The sequence below is a fragment of the Phragmites australis genome, chromosome 20, assembly GCF_958298935.1.
Source record: "Phragmites australis chromosome 20, lpPhrAust1.1, whole genome shotgun sequence".
Lineage (NCBI taxonomy): Eukaryota > Viridiplantae > Streptophyta > Magnoliopsida > Poales > Poaceae > Phragmites > Phragmites australis.
The window spans coordinates 7,571,682-7,592,138 of NC_084940.1; the positions used below are offsets into that span (position 1 = coordinate 7,571,682).

General features: G+C 43.1%; 2 protein-coding genes across 10 annotated transcripts; both read right to left on the reverse strand.

Annotated features, from left to right (window-relative positions):
* Positions 1 to 697: 697 nt before the first annotated feature.
* LOC133901684 (uncharacterized) lies at positions 698 to 5,209 on the reverse strand. 5 transcript variants are annotated; one of them, XR_009906750.1, is made up of 10 exons: positions 4,631 to 5,202; positions 4,347 to 4,550; positions 4,162 to 4,219; positions 3,933 to 3,995; positions 2,730 to 2,805; positions 2,260 to 2,375; positions 2,080 to 2,169; positions 1,867 to 1,998; positions 1,365 to 1,544; positions 698 to 1,180 (listed from the first exon to the last, which is right to left on the reverse strand). XR_009906750.1 is itself a non-coding variant. In XM_062343125.1 (9 exons), the coding sequence occupies exons 1-9, from the start codon at positions 5,179 to 5,181 to the stop codon at positions 1,416 to 1,418; spliced, it is 1,419 nt and encodes a 472-aa protein (XP_062199109.1). In that variant the 5' UTR covers positions 5,182 to 5,200; the 3' UTR covers positions 698 to 1,415. The 5 variants fall into 5 exon arrangements, 2 of the variants coding, with proteins under 2 accessions (XP_062199109.1, XP_062199110.1); XR_009906749.1 differs by having other exon boundaries at positions 698 to 1,218; positions 4,631 to 5,201; XR_009906748.1 differs by having other exon boundaries at positions 698 to 1,251; positions 4,631 to 5,201.
* A 614-nt stretch (positions 5,210 to 5,823) lies between these two features.
* Positions 5,824 to 19,778, reverse strand: LOC133901682 (uncharacterized). Of its 5 annotated transcripts, none has more exons than XM_062343120.1 (12): positions 18,825 to 19,778; positions 17,891 to 18,167; positions 17,383 to 17,568; positions 17,039 to 17,191; positions 16,170 to 16,592; positions 13,650 to 15,761; positions 13,264 to 13,400; positions 13,000 to 13,155; positions 11,596 to 11,830; positions 11,184 to 11,491; positions 6,267 to 6,886; positions 5,824 to 6,186 (listed from the first exon to the last, which is right to left on the reverse strand). In XM_062343120.1, the coding sequence occupies exons 1-11, from the start codon at positions 19,598 to 19,600 to the stop codon at positions 6,595 to 6,597; spliced, it is 5,055 nt and encodes a 1,684-aa protein (XP_062199104.1). In that variant the 5' UTR covers positions 19,601 to 19,778; the 3' UTR covers positions 5,824 to 6,186; positions 6,267 to 6,594. The 5 variants fall into 5 exon arrangements, with proteins under 5 accessions (XP_062199104.1, XP_062199103.1, XP_062199106.1 ...); XM_062343119.1 differs by having other exon boundaries at positions 13,264 to 13,472; XM_062343122.1 differs by having other exon boundaries at positions 13,264 to 13,472; positions 17,891 to 18,126; positions 18,825 to 18,961.
* Positions 19,779 to 20,457: the final 679 nt, after the last annotated feature.

Below are 20,457 nucleotides of genomic sequence, written 5' to 3' on the forward strand. Positions count from 1 at the left end.
TTTCGGTGATTCAGTGTCAGCTCGGTTCGGTTCTTCGGTTCCCGTGTGTTTTTTGCCCAGCCTAGCTACAGCAATGGGCTCTACAAGGACCCACTGGCACTGCAGACACATGCATAGATGGACACGTACAAGACAAGGAGAGTTACTATACTGTAGCATTACATAAAACATACGGATCTGCAGAAAATAGTCCTGAGAACTGATCTCGTGCATTTGAGGGCTACACCCCGATCCACCCCTCGACGCGGCTTGCGGTCACCCACGCAGGGAAGACCTCTCCTGTGTAGATATCGATATTGAGACGACTATCGTTTCCACAAAATGTAGCTAGGCCTTTCTGTTCTATGATGTGGCTCGTAGCAGAAGAAACGGTTGCATTCTGAATTTCTGATTGGACCGGAGATACCAATCCCAGCATACCCTGAACTGGTCAGATTTCCTCTAAGATTTGGTCGGTTTAGGACTAGACACTGATCCCATCTACTTTAGTTTTACTGAACTGGAATGAGGTGGTTGATGAAAACTCACCCCTATTGCATCTGTAGATTATAGCCTCCTATTTCTGAATGTACACAGATTGTTCTACTGCACACTCTTTGAAGAACAGAAAACCAAAACAATCAGTTCCCAGGTCAGCATCCAGGCCTTCTTGCAGCAGATGCACAGGAGTTGCACAGGAGTCGATAGACTTGATACATAACCAACTGCTTGTACGACAATCAAATACCCAAAACAGTCCAATTGTTCGAGCTATACCGTGAGATTATTAAGTATGCTCAGAAAATACAATATGCAATCTACATTTCGTTTGACACATAAAGCCTATTCGCCAGCCAGCAGAAAACCACATTACATGTACAGGCTTGCCTGCGCGAAGCAAGATATTTGGCCAACTTGGCCTTGCTGGCGCCGTACCTGAAATAGGATAATGTCTTCTTGGACTTCAGTTAGATCGATTGTATAGTCTGCAACTACAATCCAAGTTGGTCCCAAACCCTCAATCTTGATCAGATAGTAGTAGTACGGCCTGTGGGTAAGCCGAACCAACTCAGCACAGCCCAAATGGATTGCTCTTAAATACTGTACATTGTACTCTGATGCCTTGTTGCAATGCCAGCCCCAGTCGACTGCACCAGCAAGGCGGAACCGACAAAACATTCCATTGATTCTCCAAAGTTAACTGGTTGAAAACCATATCATACCATTGATTCTCTAGCTCTGAGGTAAGTAAACCAATTTCCAATATAATAACTGGATGAGAGATGCAAGCGCTTATCCCAGGTGCACAGACCACATAACTTAACCCAAAGGTGTGAATATGAATTGAGTCATTGATTATGAAATCTAGATACAGTAGTAGATACCTTTGTAAGAAGCATTCCGATCTTCAATGGATGTATTGAGTAACTCAAAATTTAAAGGGATCTAAACCAATCAGCAATAGTTATTGAGAGGACCCTTGTTTCATTGAGAGCCAATGATTTCAATCCCTGGGCAAGAGCATCTGCTGGAGTGTATTCTGAACCAACTTGCCATTTCACATCCTGTAATACAGCTAAGGTTAGTGCCTGACATGCCTGGAACACATGAACAATGATTTTGTGTAGAGAAATGGTAAAGAAGATAATAACTCATAAATTCTCTTTAGTATGAAGCAGCGATTTCCAGAATGCCAAATGATGGCCAATGACCCTAATTAAACATCAGCTTGCTTACTTCCATTCTAGTGCTGTCAACAAGTAGAGACTATTATTGGTGAACAAGATGTTGCTCTTGCACAGATGTTGCTCTTGCACACATGTTGTGGAATTCTGTATAACAGCATGTAATGCATATAATTTGTGGATGAAAAACATGATATATTACCTGTATACATGGAGTTAGATGTGTTCCTGAAAGTATGATTTTCTTTATTTGTCCACCAATAGAGTCTACTCGGGGTCTCAGGACGTCTTCAACTATATCTGTATCATCAATAGTATCGACGCTGAATTTCACCTACAGGACATACATAAAATATCATAAATATTAAACTAGAATAGGTAGAGGTGAATCGAGTAGATGCAATTTTTTCAATACCAATAATGTATTGGGTACGCTGTAGGAGTTCTTGCAGAATTCACGATTTTCAGGTGGTGTTGGTTTGAATTCAGACACACCTTCTGTAACCTGTAAATAACATGGGAAACAGCTATCATCAGGATGCAGAAGCACTGAAGCTCATGATATATAGCACCGAAGCACAGTTAAATGTACTACCTGATTCATTACTGATGGTAACTGATCGACAAATTTGCTCAGTGATACCATAGCTTCTTGATCATATTCCCGTATAAAACCTCCAGCTAAATCAAATAGAGCCTTCCATGCATCTCCTACAAAGTCATGCCAAGCAAAAGTTAATGTCTTGGTTTGAATCTTTCATTTAACAAATGTTAGCAGACAACACTGCACATTTTTACCATGCTACAAAATTATGTGTGATTATGCAGGGCAGCAGCAACATTTTATCACAATGCAGTGAAACTCCAGAAGCTACAAAACTATAATTAAGAACAAGGCCTAGCTTCAACTCAAAAGGGGTTATCAGGTTGCTCAGTCGTTGGAGAGAATATGTATAGCTTGCGTTAAAACATAGGGTTTTTTCATGGAGCTTTCAACCAAAGGAATTGTATCAAATAGATAAATGATAGATAACACGAGAAGATAAGTTGTAAACAAGCAATCACCTGATGCATTTCTGGCAACAGAGTAAACAGGTGAGGCCTCCATCATAGGCATCAGTTGACTAAAAAGGGGGCCTATCTGCATAAAACAAATTAACTATAAGAGAGAGTAACTTCAAAACCAGGAGGAAAGAGCGTAAGGTAACATTTAACAGTGTAGACTCAAATCAGCTCTAAACACAAATTGCATTGGAAAATTGGAATTAAAGTATATTGACTAGCATTGAGCATGTTCCTCAGATGCGATGTTAACACCTTTTCATTGCCAAAAAGTGTTAGAAAGGCTCACGATGAATTTACTATGCTCATTTTTTGAATTAAACAACAGATCCTGAAGAGTTCCCCCCATTGACTTCACAATGGACGAGCTAACTGTGAACACAAAAAACCTTCTATGACTAACTTCAGTGGGAGATCTTCTCCTTTTTTGGTTGAAACTGACAATGCCCCTCCATACAAAACCTCAGACAAACCAAACACATGACAGTATTGGCTGCAGTACAAATATCAGAGAACAGCAACATTTTGGCAGTTATGAGGGGATTGCAAATGTGGTGTATATGCATCCAAGCAAGGTCAGACACATGGGCATGGGTTGGCCAGTCATAGCCATGTCAAATTTTATAAACATGCTACAACATCAAGCCAATTTGCAAGGCTCTGATCTGAACCAGAACAATTAGCATCAACCACTGGGTCACACTGGGTTTCTTAATCTAAACATGTTAAGTATAGCTCAATATACAATGAATGCAAGAAAACCTCTCGACTGCATCCAGTACAACTCAACATCTCATTGTGGCTTGAATAATTCAATGCAGTGTTCCAAAGTTAGATGCAGGTATCAACTACTTGGTCACACAAACACATTATATTGTTGAACACCATGCACTGATACTCATTTAACCTACAGTCAAAACCCTCTTCCCTTATATTTCAAGTACAACTAACTAGCAAGAAGAGTTGAATCAGTAACTTATATCCCTAGTCCCTACAGCTAATTTTAGGTCCAGATTTTCTCTTAATCACAGTTATCTAGAAAGTTCAATGTCAACTGTTACTATTGGTCCAATTTCTGTGCCACCTACTTAGTATCAGAAAATTGGCAGTGTAAGTCCTAACGTAGAGAAAACAGTAAGGTATGAAGAAGAAAAAGGTACACCCATTCAGGCATTTACCATAAGTAAGAAAGCCCAGACTAAATACCTGTTCAAAGTAAGGAACAGCCTCTGATGCTGGCCTATTGTTGAATGAGACAATGGCGTTAGCCTAAAATGAGAAGAACCCAACAGAAAAATAAGAATCAAAATCACGAAGCGCTAAATGATGGGATAATACCAAAAATTTAGGGACCCAAGCTTTTCCAGTCATTACACTGAACTATTCAAGAAACAGAAATTTATGCAGATTTCTTATCCCTGAAACATCAGCGAACCTTTGGTATCCTTTCGGAGAAGTAGCTCCCCACCAACAGCTGAAGCAGGGCACCGTTGCTGCAAACCATCACAGAGTAATTAAGGAAGTACAGCATACACCTTTAACAAATTAAAACACACTTTGAAGCTTCCTATATGGCAAATCATCGATCAAGTGGCGCCGACATTTCCAAGCTCAAATCACCTGTGGCCAACGGAGTAGAGCGGGAGCTCCGCGATGTCCAGCGCGCTGAGCCCGGCCTCCGGCAGCCCCGACGCGAGGAGCGCGTCGTAGGAGGCGTGGAACCTCTGGAAGACCTCCCGCGCGGCGGCCTCGTGGTCGAAGGTGACGTTGTACGGCACGCACACCACGAGGAAGCCCTCCCGCGCCAGGAGCTCCAGAAGGTAGCTGCAACCAGCCACGCGATCAGCCAACGAGAGTCGAATCGAATAGACCGTTGAACGTATGGACGGAACCCGCTCACTTACCCGTAGGTGACCTCCGGGACGGCTCCGATGAAGGCGCCGCCAAGGAACTTGACGACCGCGAGCGGGCAGCGGCCGCGCGGGGGCGGGAAGATGAGGCAGTTATCTCTCAGGTACGGTCTCCCCTTTGGTAGCGCCGGCCTCGGACCGGGGGAACCGAGCAAGGCCAGCGAGCCGTCGGGGCCGAGCGACGCGCGGCAGGAGAGGCCTCTGGCATGTTTGGCCCGGTGGGCGGGACGGCGGCCTGGAGCGAGGGGACGACGGTTAGCGGGGGAGGAGGCCGGTGGGGAGCAGAGGAGGTGAGCCGCCGCCGCCATGGGAAGGCAGAAGTGAAGTGAGGTGAGGTGAGACGGGGAGCGGAAATGAACACGAGCTGACGGTTTCGCCACGAGGCCCACGGCGCGCCGGGCCTTTCTGCTGCTGACTAGGGACGCCAAGTGTCGCCGTCCGATCTCGCGGCAGGCTCTCGGCCAGAGATTTTCCGCCCGGCCCTGGATGCCACGCACTTTTGCTGGCGGTCGCGTTGCTTCGTCCTCTCCAGCCTCCGCCCACATCGAATCCTGCAGGAGTTAAACGATTTTATGTGAAGTTTCAGCAAACATTTTTGTGAAAATCTCGTGCTCCAAACAAGTTCTCGAATCGGGCCAGTTTGCGGTGTCACGAGAGACAACCAACCAATCCCTGAACACAATTGAAAGGAGCAGTTTAGCACAGGTTTGCATCGTCACTGATGTTCCGCGCCAGAATGCCTCTTCTCCTAGGAGTATATCTTCAGCTGGATGCGGTTTTCCCTTGTTCGGATTTCTTTACAGTATTACAGAATTTACAGTCCCCCAGCTGAATCAGAACTCGGATAAACACCACGAATAGAGGGGAAAAGAACATGACAAAACAAAGGACAGATCTTTCTGAATGAGAACCTAGCCAAATATCATAGAGATACAATGCTTGTAAAACTTCGATACGTTGGAATAACATTGCAGCTATAACACAGGATAGAACGGGAGGGGGGATATACATCACCTAATCAGCTGGTCCTGGAGCTATTTTCTATGTACAGTGTACTGGGCAAAATTTGCTATCTCAAAAAAAACTTGGGTGTGCTTGTGTCCGAAGATTCATGAACGAAAATACAGTAGGCGATCAACAGACCAAACCTAGAAGTCAACCAGTACGAAGAACTCATAGAGCGAAGTGAGATACAATAATTTCATTCATATATTTAAGTATAAGATGATTTCATTCATATATACATGCTTGTTGTTGGGTGGAATGAAACAAGTCAATTTTAGTACTCCGGGTCCACTATCAATATCACATTCAAAGTGCGACGAGTGCGTTCTATCATTTTTTGGAACAGCTCCATCCCGGATCTTTGAAAAATATTAACTGATTCCAAACCATTTCATCGTACTGCTCTCTATATAAATAACTAAAAACAAAAAAAATCCGTTCTGTCCCATCCCATCCTATGAACCAAAAACTACCTTATATTATCGTATCTGCTAGTTTCTCTTCCTAGGCATATCCAACAACCGGGTCATTTTGTTCTGCCCCGCCTGCATTCATAGTAACAGTGGAAGGAGTTAGCAATTTAGCACAGTAAAAATGGAAGATAAATTGTCGTTAAGATACAAACCTTATAACGTAGGGAAGAAACTAACCCCGTTCGGATAGTCCAGAAAAGAGTAGTGTACACATTTGCCAAGCATAAACGGCCAGGATACCCCAATTACTGATCCAAAGCCATTGCATTCAGCAGACCTCTCGGTCTAATGAGCAAGGAGCTAAATGAGTGTAATTTTTCCGGCCAAGTTGCAGTGCATCACAACATCGGCTGCACTTTAACATGGTATACAAGAGCAACCCTTCATTGCTCGCATTACATATGTACAGAGGTGATTCGTCTTTGTTCAAGCTCACCCCAGTAGCTATATGTCAAGAGTATTTTACTCTCCTGATTCTCATCACACAGATATATCCTTCTGAACAGGCTTTTGAGGGAAGAAAAGGATAGCAAGCAAAGAGCAGATACTTAAGCCAATAACACCATCAAAAGGATGTAGATGGTAGGTGCTAATCATCCAAAACGGAGTTTCAGGTTTGGATGTAATAACACCACTGCTTTGTATTAGATAACTAGCAGTCATAATTCCAGAACGCAAGCCAATGGGTGCAGCAAGCTTTCCTTGTGTTCTCTGCTTAAGTCCAAAAAGCACCAGAGAAAGTAGCAAGAAACCTGGTACTGAGGGTAATGACCTGCCATTCAATTGTATTGATGTCACCGTATTTTAATACTTTGAACAAATGAACTATGCTTGTATTTCAAAAAGATGGATAAAATCATATATATGCATCATGGACTTCATATGTTTTAAAGCTTCTGAAAAAGGCAACTAGATAGTTTATTGATGCGACAATTCATTTTCACTGAAGCCATCATCTCCCATTTCATGTTTTTTTAACACCCCCCCCCCCACCACCTCCCAAACCACCTGCAGAGTCAATGATGGACTGTAGCCCCTCCCAAATCAAACCCAGCTATTCAATGAATTATAGCTCCAAGTCTATTGATGACTGCCTTCAGCATTCACCAGTAGTAACATGTGTTAGATATATATAGTTTTCTGTGTAATATCCACATTATATAAGGAGTTTTGTGCATATTGACACTTGTATATGTATTTATACTGCCCTAGGTCCTACAGAGAATACAAGTTACTATCCTTAATATGGTATTAGAGCTTCCCTCCCCACCCCACGTCGTTCGGCTTCCTCCCCCCCCCCCTCCCCGGTACCCCCTCACAATGTCGGATCCGTCTGCAGGCCGCTTGCTTCGGGTCTGCATCACCAGGGGCCGTGCTCGCCTCGGATTGGTTCCGCCGCATCTCGATCTGGCATCGCCTCAGACCGGGGCGTCGTCCTTCCGCACCAATCAGACTCCTGACGAGCCGCCTCCTGTGCCCGATCTATCCATCCGCTTTGTTCGCGACCTGAGGCGAGGCGACTTATTCGTGTGTAACAGAGTCATCTAAAAGCAAAAAAAACAAAAACAAAATTTGCAGCAGCTGCCACTTTTCTTTGCGCTCTCGCTGTTGCTCACCGCTTCTTTTGCGCTCTCGCCATCGACCGCCGCTTCACCTTTGCGCTCTCGCCGTGGTTTGACACTTCATCATGATGTCATTGAGCACCGTTTTCGTTCCTCGGTGCTCGGTAATCTTTGATGGTGCCAACTACCGGGAGTTCATGTAGCATATACGCACTCACAAGCGTGGGCTTCGTCTTTGGGGTCTGCTCTCTGACGACGTTCCTTGTCAGCCTTCTCCTAAGCTTCCGACGGAACCCTTGTAACCATCTGTCGACTAGGGAGACAAAGTAGTTATTGACGTCACCACCGTTGCCTATGAGAAGGTTGTCTCTGCCTATCATGAAGCTTTGAAGATGTACCGTGATCAGTTGTCTGACTGTGCTAAGTGGATGGATGATGATGCTCATGTCGCGTCTATTTCGGTTGCTAGTGTATAGCCTAAGATTTCTTCTAAGATTGTTGAGTTCTCTACTGCCTTTCAGATGTGGACTTATCTTCATCGGACCTTATGAGCCTTTTGGAGATGCTCTCTATATGTCTATTGTTCACCAAGAACAGTCTCTTCAGCAGGGCGATGCCACATTTGATGTGTTCTATGCTCAGATGTCGGTTGTGTGGCGTCAATTGGACTCCCTTTTGTGTTGCTAGTTGCCGCTCCTGTCAATGATGCTTGGATTTGCGCGCTGAACGGGATTTTCGACGCCTCTACGAGTTTCTGACTTGCCTTCGTCCAGTGTTTGAGCAGCGTCATGCCCAGCTGCTTACACGACATCCCCGTGTCACGCATATGGAGGCTCTTATGGAGCTACATTTGGAGGAGACTCGTCTGCATAGTTCTAGATTGTTGCCGTTTCCCTCAGTGTTGGCTGCTCGTCCACCTGTTGCGCCTACGTCTTTGTCTACACCGTCGCTTGCTCCTCGTGCAAGTCCTTCACCTTCTACAGCCTCATCAGGTGATGGTGGTCGTCCTCACTGCACCTACTGTAGCAAGGAAGACCATGTTGAGGCGAACTGCTACTGGAAGAATAAGCATCTTCGACGTTCCTCTGGTGCTTCTACCTTGACTACCTCTTCGACTGACACTCGATAGGAGATTGTGACACTGCTTCGCCGCCTGGTTGCTACCTCTGGCTCTACACCGACATGTTCTACTACTCCCTCTTCTGTCATTGAGAGACCATCTTCTACGTAATCAAGTACTTCACCTTGAATTCTTGACTCAGGGGCATCTTTACATATGACTTCTGATTCTTTTAGTCTATCTTCGCTTCATCCTCTTGTTTCTCCTCTTCATGCTGTTACCGCTGATGGTAGTTCTCTTTTTGTTGCTAGTCGGGGCACCCTTAACAATTATTCTTTTAGTGTTCCTTCTGTTACTCATATTCCTCAACTCATTATGCAACTTATGTCAGCTGGTCAGCTTACTGATCATGGTTGTCGCGTTATTCTAGATTTTGACTCTTGTTGTGTTCAGGATCGTCGCACAGATGCTCTGGTTGGTACTGGCCCCCAGCATCATAATTCTCAGTGTCTACAGGAGCTTGACTGGTTTCGTCTTACTTCAGCTGTCGTTGTCGATCTTTCTGCTTCCTCGACTACTAGCTTCTTCCAGCAGTGGCATCATCGTCTTGGTCATGTTTGCAGGTCACATCTATCTTCGTTAGTTCATCGTGATCTTTTAGGGTCAGTCTCAGGAGATGCGTCTTTAGATTGTCAGGGTTGTAAGCTTGGTAAACAGATTCAGTTTCCTTATCCTCGTAATGAGTCAGTGTCTCAACGTCCTTTTGATATTGTTCACTCAAATGACTGAGGTCAAGCTCCCTTTGTTTCGAAATGAGCTCATAGCTACTATATTATCTTTATAGATGATTTCTCTCTCCACATTTGGATTTATTTCATGTCTTCTCGTTGCGAGGTGTTATCTATATATAAGCGTTTCGCCACTATGATTCGCACTCAGTTTGACACTCTCATTCATGTCTTTCATGCTGATTCTGCTGGCGAATTTCTTTCTGGGCATCTTTGTTCCTTGTTGAACAGGGTACGTTGTATTAGTTCTCCTATCCTGGAGCTCATGCTCAGAATGGCGTTGCTGAGCGCAAGCATTATCTCCTTGAGACAACTCGTGCGTTTATGATTTCCTCTTATGTCCCATCTTATTTTTGAGCTGAGGCGGTCTCCACTGTCACATACTTGGTCAATATACAACCCTCTTCTGCTCTCAAGGGTGGGATTCCTTTCGAGCGTCTATATGGATGCCTTCCTAACTACTCTTCTCTTCGTCGTTTTGGCTGTGTTACGTTCTTCTCCTCTTGTATATTGATGACATGATCATAACAGGATGTGATTTTGAGTATATTGCTTTCGTGAAGGCTCGTCTCAATGAACAGTTTCTTATATCCGATCTTGGTCATCTTCGATACTTTCTTGGGATTAAGATCTCTTCTACTTCTGAGGGTTTCTTTCTGTCCCAAGATAAGTATATTCAGGATCTCCTTCATCGTGCTTCTCTCACTGATAAGCGCACTGTTGAGACTCCCATAGAGCTTAACCTTCAGCTTCGGTCCACTGATGATGAGCCTCTTGCAGATCCCACTCGCTATCGTCGTCTAGTTGAAAGTCTTGTTTACCTTAGTGTCACTCTACCTGACATTTCTTATGCAGTGCATATCCTCAGTCAGTTCGTTTCTGCTCCCACTCAGTTCTACTATAGTCATATCCTGCGTGTTTTACACTATCTTCGTGGGACTATCTTTCGTCGTCTCTTCTTTCTACGCTACAACTCTTTATAGCTTCGTGCTTATTTTGATACTACTTTGGCTAGTGATCCTTCTGATCACCGGTCTTTTTCTGTCTATTGTGTTTTTCTTGGTGGATCTCTTATTGCTTAGAAGACTAAAAAGCAGGCCGTAGTTTCTCGTTCTAGTGCAGAGGTTGAGTTGCGAGCCATAGCGTTGTTGACAATGGAGCCCAGTTGGTTACGGTGGTTACTTGAGGATTTTGGTGTTTCTTTTCCTTCACCTACTCCTCTTTACTCAAACAGTACATGTGCTATCAGTATTGCTCGCGATCCAGTGAAGCATGAGCTCATCAAGCATATTGGTGTTGATGCTTCTTACACACAGGCACAAGTACATGATGAGGTGATTGCTCTTCAATATGTTCTTTCAGAGCTTCAGTTGTTTGATTTCTTCACGAAGGCACAGAGTATAGCTCATCACAGGTTCTATCTCTCCAAACTCAATGTGGTTAATCCCTCATGAGTTTGAAAGGAGTGTTAGATATATATATAGTCCTCTGTGTAATATCCTCATCATATAAGGGGTTTTATGCATATTGACACCTATACATGTATATATTGGCCTAGGACCTCCAGGGAAAAACAGTTGTTATTCCTAACAACATAAACCATGTACAAAACAATAAAAAAGTGAAAAAACAGGTGATACTGGGACAGAATAGATGTACCGATGAATCAGAGAAAAAGCAAGTCCAGATATCAGAATGGCATTGGAGTAACCGAGGTCAACAGCAATTTCTTCTGGAAGCCATGATCTGAAAACCATTTCTTCCACCACAGCAATGCTAGTTGCTGTGGCAAACCCTCTAAGAGCTAGCAAGAACACATTACTAGAAGACTTGACAAGATCGAAGGGTCTGGCTAAGAATGAAGAAAACCCAGTCCGAAAGGTAGCAAAACCAAGTAGAATGCTTATTGAGTGCACCAACCCTACAACAGTTACACCTCCAACCAGACCTTGAAAAAATTCTCGCACCTGCAATAAAAAGTCAGTTGTATGCATACATAAATCGAATGGGAGCACTCTGAAGTTTTCCTATGCAAGACAAAGTTAGCTAGCTAAGAGATGACAGTTTATACCCGAGCTGTGGATCCAATATTTATCCCATATTGCTCAACTGGATTCTCGTAGCCATGTATTCTTTTGCCCCATATCATGACAAGTGTCATTATAGATACGTACAAGCTAACAATGCAAGCATATCCAACAATCCCAGTTGAAGCGCTTATTGTCCAACTTTGAACTAGTGTTGGCAGTAGTGGAAGCACAACAGGGGACCATAAAACGAGTACCATGAAAGAAAAGCCCATAATCCTACAAATGTGATGAAGGCATAAGTTAAGGACAGCCGAATAACAAAAAATAAACAATGAAAGGTATAACATGCCTACAATGGTGAAATTTCACCTGACTAATCCATGAAAGAGCAAAACTAGTACACATAACACTTAAAGGGAGGGAACTAAATCCACCAAACCATGGATCAAGTAATTAGTAGTCTACTTCACAAGAATGAACCCCTACCCGCCCCCTGAGACCCAAATTACCCATCAAACCAAAACAATTCAAGCTATTATCTGAAATAGAAGAATCTGGGGATTGTTAAATATTGACTAAACCTAGCATTTTGAGAGGACCATTCAGGTATTTTTATGATTTCGTCTTATCTAAGTTGCAATAAGGAAAGATAGGGACAGTACTGATCATCACTAGTTATATGCGATGACATCAAGAAACATGACACTGACCACAAAGTGGACTGGAAGAGTGAACTGTATCAACAGATGAGTCAAAATTATGTTTCTGACAGAAATACAAACTTTTTAGGGAAACAAAAACACAAATTAACAATTAAAAGATCATTAATTCGGTGTGTATTTTCTCTTATGTTACTTTATTTTAATATGGCACTCTATTTGCATTCCTAACACAGCCAATTCATCATTCTGTCACAGGTTATTGGTTCTTCGGCAGAAGTTACATATATTGTCTAAGTTACACTAACAAAGACAAGAAATGTATAATTGTAGATCACCCCCGCATATCATCCTTGTTGCAAATGAGAATAAAGGAAATGACATTAATTCTAGATTTTTTTTTTTAAATGAGAACGAAAGAGATGTAGTTGTATCTAGATTCTTATTTTTTATTGGAAAGAGATGGGGGCTGGACCTCTGTCCATCATTAAAAAAGAGGAATAGAGACAAAACATCGCCCATCCTAGGCAGGACCCCCAAGGGTACGAACACCCAAAAAATATTGATTATGTGCCATCACTTACACATAAATGCATCCCGAACCTGGGACTCAACACGAACAGAACATAGACACTCAAAATAGTATTAAAAAATGTCATAAACACGAGAGCATACTAGAAATTTCATGTATGACTAACATAATCCATCTGATGAAAGCACACCATTTAAATTATGTTCTTATTCTTATTCAGTTATTTCTCTTGTGCATAAAAACATAGGACTCACCTCTGAAATAAGGGTCTTTCGCTGATACGTAAGAATGAGATAAGCCTATCAGTTAAGCTCATAGCACCACGAATTCCGGCCCAGAGTAGAGCAATTTTTCCAACAAACCTCAAAATTCCACCTTTTTGTCCGATTTCAGCTAGAACTGCAACAAGCCTACTTGCAGAAAGTCAGACATGAGAACTTGAGAAGCGCAATCAAAGAAAACAAGGGGGGAAAAAGAGAGTAAGACAATGGAACAAAATAACAGTAACATTAACAGACCTTTCATGATCAACCTCACCATCACCCTTTGTAGGAACTACAGGAGCAGCAACAGATAGGGCTTTCTCAGCAAAACTGCTCATCAAATTGTTCTGGCTCTTCTCCTGTGCCGTGTCCTCAAGCTTGGCACTTTCTTCCTGAACAAAACCCTTCTGATGAGAGGAAGCAGTAGTGCAATCCATGCCATCATGATTTTCATCCTTTTTTTGCTGAAATATAGAAGTTTTGCATTTTAAAACAGAATCCAACAGGAAGAAAGAGAAAGATTTAATTATTTCAAAAATGCATCCTTCCTCTACTGTGGTGAAACAGGGAAATGGAACTAAAGAAGTATCTCTTATAAAATAGAGTAAGGAAAATATAGACAACGATATTAGTTTGCTTACTTGATGATGTGCTACCAAAGCAGAAGCTCCTAGGGCAGCTGTTACGGCCCCGACCATCATACTTTGACCCTGTGACCTTGTCATCTCCTGCTGGTTGTCCCCACAATTTTTTTCAGTATTATTATCAGCATTTGCTTTGCCACTATCCTGAATATTTGCTTCGCTGCTATCCCGAATAATAAAATCCTCACTCAAAATATCTGAGTTCACAGTGAATTTCAGATGGTCATCATGCTTAGAGACACCAACTTGGAAGTAATTTCTCAAACATGCCAAAGTTACACCAACTATGACACCCACCGGAAGAATGTTTCTCAGATGTTGAGATTGCTGAATTGCGGCTGATACAGCTTCAACAACATTTTTTCCATGTGTTGCACCAAATTTGACAGTTGTTGGATTCCTTTGCACACATGCCACTGAATATAACTCACAGTCAAGCACAATAGTTTTCGAAACCTGAGTAGCAACCTGTTTAACATCATCTGCAAGACTTCTTTCAAGTTGCTTAGTATCTGTTATCCCTAGTTTGCGACCAACTTCAATTTGGAGGGCGCATGATAGTTCATCTCTAATGAAGCATATAAGTGTCTCTCTCAAAGCATTATCAGCTTTGGACCTGGTTGCTACTGTATTGTTCCATTCATTTGACTTGTATGTAGGGTCTGGAAATTTTCCTGGATTAAAGTAGGGTGCATCAATAACATTGTCTGTTCTAGATGGTTCTCGTGAGGATCCAGCATATTTGATCTCTCCCATGATGCCGCTATGTTTGCCAGATTTAGAAATGTCATTTTGCACATTGTCCATTTGGTCTGCTATTTTCCATTTACCCTCTTGTGGATCAAGGAAAAGATCAGTTGCTGAATTCAACTCTGGTGATTTGAGTTCCAATTGTGTATGAAGAAATTCATGAAGGTACATTGCATACTGTGCCTTCAAGTAAGAGTTGACAACTATATCCAATAAATAATCTGGTAAGCCAGCGACCTGCTTCATACCATCAGTATACACATGATCACCAGCTCCATTTCCTTGATAATATCTCATTGTTCCTTTAGCAGATGAAGCAATGCTTAAATTAGGATTTCCCTCACCACAAGTGCAATCATCATTGGACATTATTGAATGACTTATTCCAGGACTGCTATTTTCTGGTTCTTGAGATGTTTGGTTTATATCTTCTCCACTTGAGGCATTGTCCATACTCTCCCTCATATGAGATTCTGTCTCATCCACAGAAGGTCCATCATCATTTCCGTCTGGATTTTCGCCTTTCTCAGAGTCATGTTTCTCAAACTGATCAATCATATTTTCAAGAACCCCAAATACACTGTTGACAGCCATTTGAGTAGAGTCATCAAATCCAGTTAATGCATCTAATGCATGGGTGACAGTAACCGGGGGAGGTTTAGATTCTTCTGTTTTAGAGACTTGCATGCTTTGATCATTCACATTATTAGCAGCCTTATCTTCACTTGTGCGTACTGTGTCACTTTCCTTTTCTATTGCAGGGGATTGTGGATTCTGGTCTGCTGTAGCATCTGTTGGTTGCCCTCTTTCTCTAGGAGTCCCATTTGAGTTGGCCACTGATTGATCATCAAGAACTTGCTTTGGGGTTGTTTCATTGCCATGTTCTGTTCTATGCTCCTCTTCACTGCTATCACTTATTCCTGAGTTTGATTTCTCTGATTTATTGGGTTGTTGTTCGCTTCCCATTTCTGTTGCAGTTCCAACATGTCCAGAAGTTTGGGAAGGCTTTCCTTGTGACGACTCGATGCTTTCTCCAGGACTATTGTCATTTGTCATGTTACTATCTTTCTGGTCCCCCTCACCATTGGTTGCAGAACTCCTGTTCTGATCAACCATTTTATAATCCTTAAGCCCACTTTCGTTATCTGAATCTTTGAGCTTTTCCTGGGCCACTGTCTTGGTGGTGGTTGATCTTACATTGTTCCAGCCAAGTCGCTTCAATGCATCTAAACCGAAATTTTGTCGTTTGGAATGTAAAATTTCAGTCACAAACGTTGTAAGTTTTCCACGCACATCTCCAGGTACTGCTTCTTCTAGAGCTTTCACAAGAGTTTCACCTTGCTCCACCGCTACCAGAACCTTATAACAAGAAAGAAAAAAATGTAAGCAGCTTGATATGTCACGAGACTCTAGCAAGAAATTCTTGTACCGTCCCCAGAAACAAACAACCATACTTCTAGTTTTTAAAACCAAAATTGTATGCTTATCAGAAACATTCACTCTTTGTATGAAAAACTCATTCCATGTATCGAAAACATAGCATAAAAGACAAAAAGAGTAAAAGAAACTACATTAAGTTAAATGACTTGACAGTATGCTTAACAATTAATTTATGAAAATAGTGTAAAGCCTAGATGAAAAATACAGCAAACTTAGAAGCTAGTCCAATCCCCTTCCTTTAGGACTGAGGGATGAGTAGATTTTAAATCTTCAGGACAATGCAGATATGAACTGCACAGCAGCGAAAATTTACTATGTCTGGCCTACCTCCTTCTTCTGATCATCATCGAGAGTACCAGGCATTGTAGCATCTAGCATGTTTATCACAAGGCTTGCTGATTGTAGCACTTGACCTTTTTCAACATCTTCAGAACTCTCTCCTGACTCTTCATCTGGATCTCTATTTTCCCTGTCTATATCACTATTATTGTTCAACTGCCCGTTTTCTTTGTTTTGAGCACCAGAATACACTTTTGCAGAATCTACAAGCAGCCCATTTACTCCATGGGGAGCATTATTATACAAAATAAGCTCAGATTGCTGACGAAAACTGTTTCTTTTTGGAGCTTTCCTATCATCTGCTTGAGGTTCAACAAATGCCAGACCTTTGGATGGGTTAATAGTGATGTCCACATCTTTGATAAGTGGATGACGACCCTTCAGAAGAGCAAACTCCACTGCTAACAACCACTGCATAAATCCAAATATCAATTTAGTGCGCCAGATGAAAATGCACACATCATGGGAGAAGCACTTGCAGTAGAGATCCATAAAAATGTTAAATTCTATGGTTGGGACACTGCAAGTAACAGTGTTCATTATAATCGGTCATGAATACTATAACATCTGGTTGACCAAAAAAACCAGGAGGACTGGTTATGCGCATGATGAGAGAGAGGGAGGGAGGGGAGGGGGGGGGGAGAGAGGTATGGGTATACATCAATCTTCTGTATGGAAATGTTGGTATCGTTCAACAAATTTATTTATTTAGAATGGATACTATAAAAAAATTATCTTGATGAAACTTTTGTGCAGAAATCTTGTTAAGGACGCAAAAATATACATGTCTATTGCTTGAAGTTGTACAATAATGTTTCCATTGGGAGTCCTAAAGGAAATAAATAAAACAATGTTACCTCTAAGGCAAGATTCTGGCACCTTAACACAGTGTATCTCTGAAAGGTGAAGATAGTGGAATGTAGACAAGAACAAAGGAGAAGACTTGTAAAAGGATTTTCTGATATTGAACTGCGGGGTACTGAAAAAAGTGGAGCAGTCCCATCATCACTCTGCAACACAGCATGTCCCTAAATTAGATAATTAAAAAGATGGTGTTGACAATGCATGCACTAGATTTCAGTATAATGTTGAGAGTTAGTTAACCTTTTGATATTCTGGCATACAAATTAATATGATGATATAAATAGCAAGTTAACTAAGGTCTGCAATTGCTTATATTACCGATAATTCAGAACTATACCTGCATAAATAATAGAGGTATTTTCACACGGGCAACTGATAGCCTTGTGCTATTTTCAGAATAAAAGTCTTCAAGGGTATCAAACCCATGGGAAACCATGGATATTGCTCCATCAAAGTCACGCAAACAACTGGCTGACAAAGCCTTTTGAACATTGAAGTCTTTAGCTTTACCTTGAAAGAGTTCCTGAAAGAATAAACATCAATTGTTGGGCTAAATGCACTTCCAGGGAAAAGGCTTAAAATACTTGTGGTAATGCCAAATTGTAGAGATCACCACAAGAGCAGTGGTTGGTTAAGTTATTCAACTTGTACAGCTTACACCCATGTTCTATTTATAGGAATGCTAAAGTGAGACGCTATTACGGCTACCTACTACAATGGACTTTCACTTGTTCTGTGGATTGATATATGCACATGCCCACCCGAGAGATTGTGAGCATATGGACAAACGAAAGCACATGGCAGAAGGGGGACGAAAATTTTGGGAGAGCACTAGGGATCACAACCTTGTTAGCACGCAGAATATTGACCAAGCCTGCTGTGAACTTTTGATCGAGAGCTATATGATGAGGAAAAGATTTTGTTGCTTCTTGTAGGTCAAAAGGGTTGTCAATACAAGCAGCCGCAGTAAGAGGAGTAGATTCTCCAACTTCCACGAGGTACTTTGTCAGCATATTTGCACCATATCCCCATCCAACACCCATTAGTGTTGTCCAAGGTCTCTTACTGTTTATAAAGCGTACTGCTGTGCAAACATCATCACTGTCAGCTGCTGTAAATAACCTACATAAGCAGGTAGTTTAGAAGCCCTACAATTTAGAACAGATATCCATCACTACCGCAGCATAAAACTTATGTACAAGCATAATGGGGTACACTAATACAATGAAGTTATAAATATGACGGGTGCATTAATACAACAGTTTTAGAGTGCATGACTGATCACAAATAGAGTCCATGATGTTCCGAATTTCCAAGAATTCTGGGTATCAGAAATCTCAACAGTGATTGCTAATGGCTCAGTAGGATAATAGGTAAGAAGCTAACACTTTGGTCGATGAAATTACCTGAATTTGGCAGTTGTTGTTTTCCAGTGATGCCTTGTTACATATCAGTACTTACAATCACTAGGCTGTATAAAAAATATTTGTCTAGACTGTTTGTAATCTAGCTTGAGAATAGGCAACAGTTATAGTACTATATTGTGGCATACTTGAGTTTGCATTGAGCATACATAAGCAATGCCTGATGTTAGGGTCTAACAATCACAAGCAACAAAAATTGAGAAGTTTAAAGTGAATACTATATATCAAGCAATGAACAACTTGCAAGGTTCTAGTTCTGGTAGTAAGCAACTACTTGTGACAGGTAATGATTTACTCCAACGCTTCAATATTAACTAGGGAAACAATTAAGCATCCCAAATGAGCAGAATTTCACCTTGGCGTAGTGATAGGTGAACCGCCACACCCTCTAGGATTCATCACAATGGGGAAGTACCCATTCTTGAGCGCATCCACCAGGAACATCTTGACGCTCCTCTCCATGCTCCCCTCAGGCGTTCCAGGCACGAGAAGTACCGTCGAATCCAGCCCATGCTCCTTATCCAAGTCCAAATTGTCGGGCCAATCGAGCGCGATCACCCCACCGTCCTCCAGGGCGATGCAAATCCTCTGGTAGGATATGTCACAGGCGCCGTCCCCGCAAGGCGCCGCGGGGATGCGGCCGCAGCTCAGGTTCACGTAATGCCGCTCCTCGGTGAGCAGCCTCTCGTTGACGCCGTCGAACAGCACGCCCCCGTCCTCGAACGACACGGACGGGCACCGCAGCAGCACGCACCGGTTGAACGGCGTCGGACTGGTGAAGAGGATCCACTCCCCCGCGACATCCCCGCACGCGTTGTAGTCCTCCGGGTCGGGGAACGGCGGTGGAAGGCTGCTCCGGGATGAGGAGAAGGACGACCAGGAAGAGAAGGAGGAAGCGACGGCGGCCGCGGCGGCGACCGCGGCGGGCCCGACGAGCGCAAGGGAGGAGGGGAGGCTGGCGACGAAGTCGGAGAGGGAGGCGTGGGGGACGGGGCGGTGCGGGCGGTTGTGGCGATGCCGCCGCCGCCGCTGGCGCTGGCGGAGGACGAGGAGGAACGGGGTGGGGGTGGGCGCGGGCGCGGCGCCTTGGCCAGGGAGGTGCGGAGGAGGAGGCCGGGAGGAGAGAAGCATCAGCGGAGGCGGCTGCGGCGTGGGCCCCACGCTTCCGGAAGCCTCCGGAGTGGGGACGCAGCGGCGGCGGCGGCGAGGGAAGTGGTGGTGGAGGGGAGACGCGGAGCGGATTGGGAAAAGGGAAACGGGACGTCGACGGTGACCAAGGCTATCGCGGCTTTTCGAGCGAAAAGCTCCCGCAGTTCGTTGTCGTAGCATCGGTGGGCCCACATCCCTGTGACCGACGGGTGGAACGCCTGCCAGCGAGGGAGCCAAGTGTACGGCGTGGGTGGCGCGGGGGAGGCGGCGTGGGGAGCCGGGCCCACGTGGCGGGAGGAGGACCGTTTTGGCGGGCATGCAGGACAACGGGAGGAAAGGAACTCCTGCCACGATCCTCACTCGAATCAAATCAAGTATCCAAATCACTCGACACACAGAATCACCTCTAGCTCAGTGACACATCTATTGGCCACCAAGTCAATCACACTAAAAAGAGATACTTCCTCTGCCTCAGTTTACTCATCACTGTTTTTATTATAGCAAATTTGACTAAACGTTTTTTTCTAAAATGATTTATAGATATAAGTTTACTAAACTTTTTTTCTAAAATGATTTATAGATATAAGTTTCACGATAAATTTAATAATATAAACGTTTTAAGTATTTATAATTTTTTTAGAAAAACGCATGATCAAATTTGCTACAATAAAAGACAGTGACAAATAAACTGAAATGGAGTAGTAAAGTTTGTAGTAGCAACACATAAGGATTCCCTTCATGTTTCCCTTCAGGGTTTAGATTTTCATCGTGAAAAGATTTTCGTTTCCTTCAGCACTCCAACAGTTTCACTTCACGGTTCTCGTCACGAAGGGATTCCC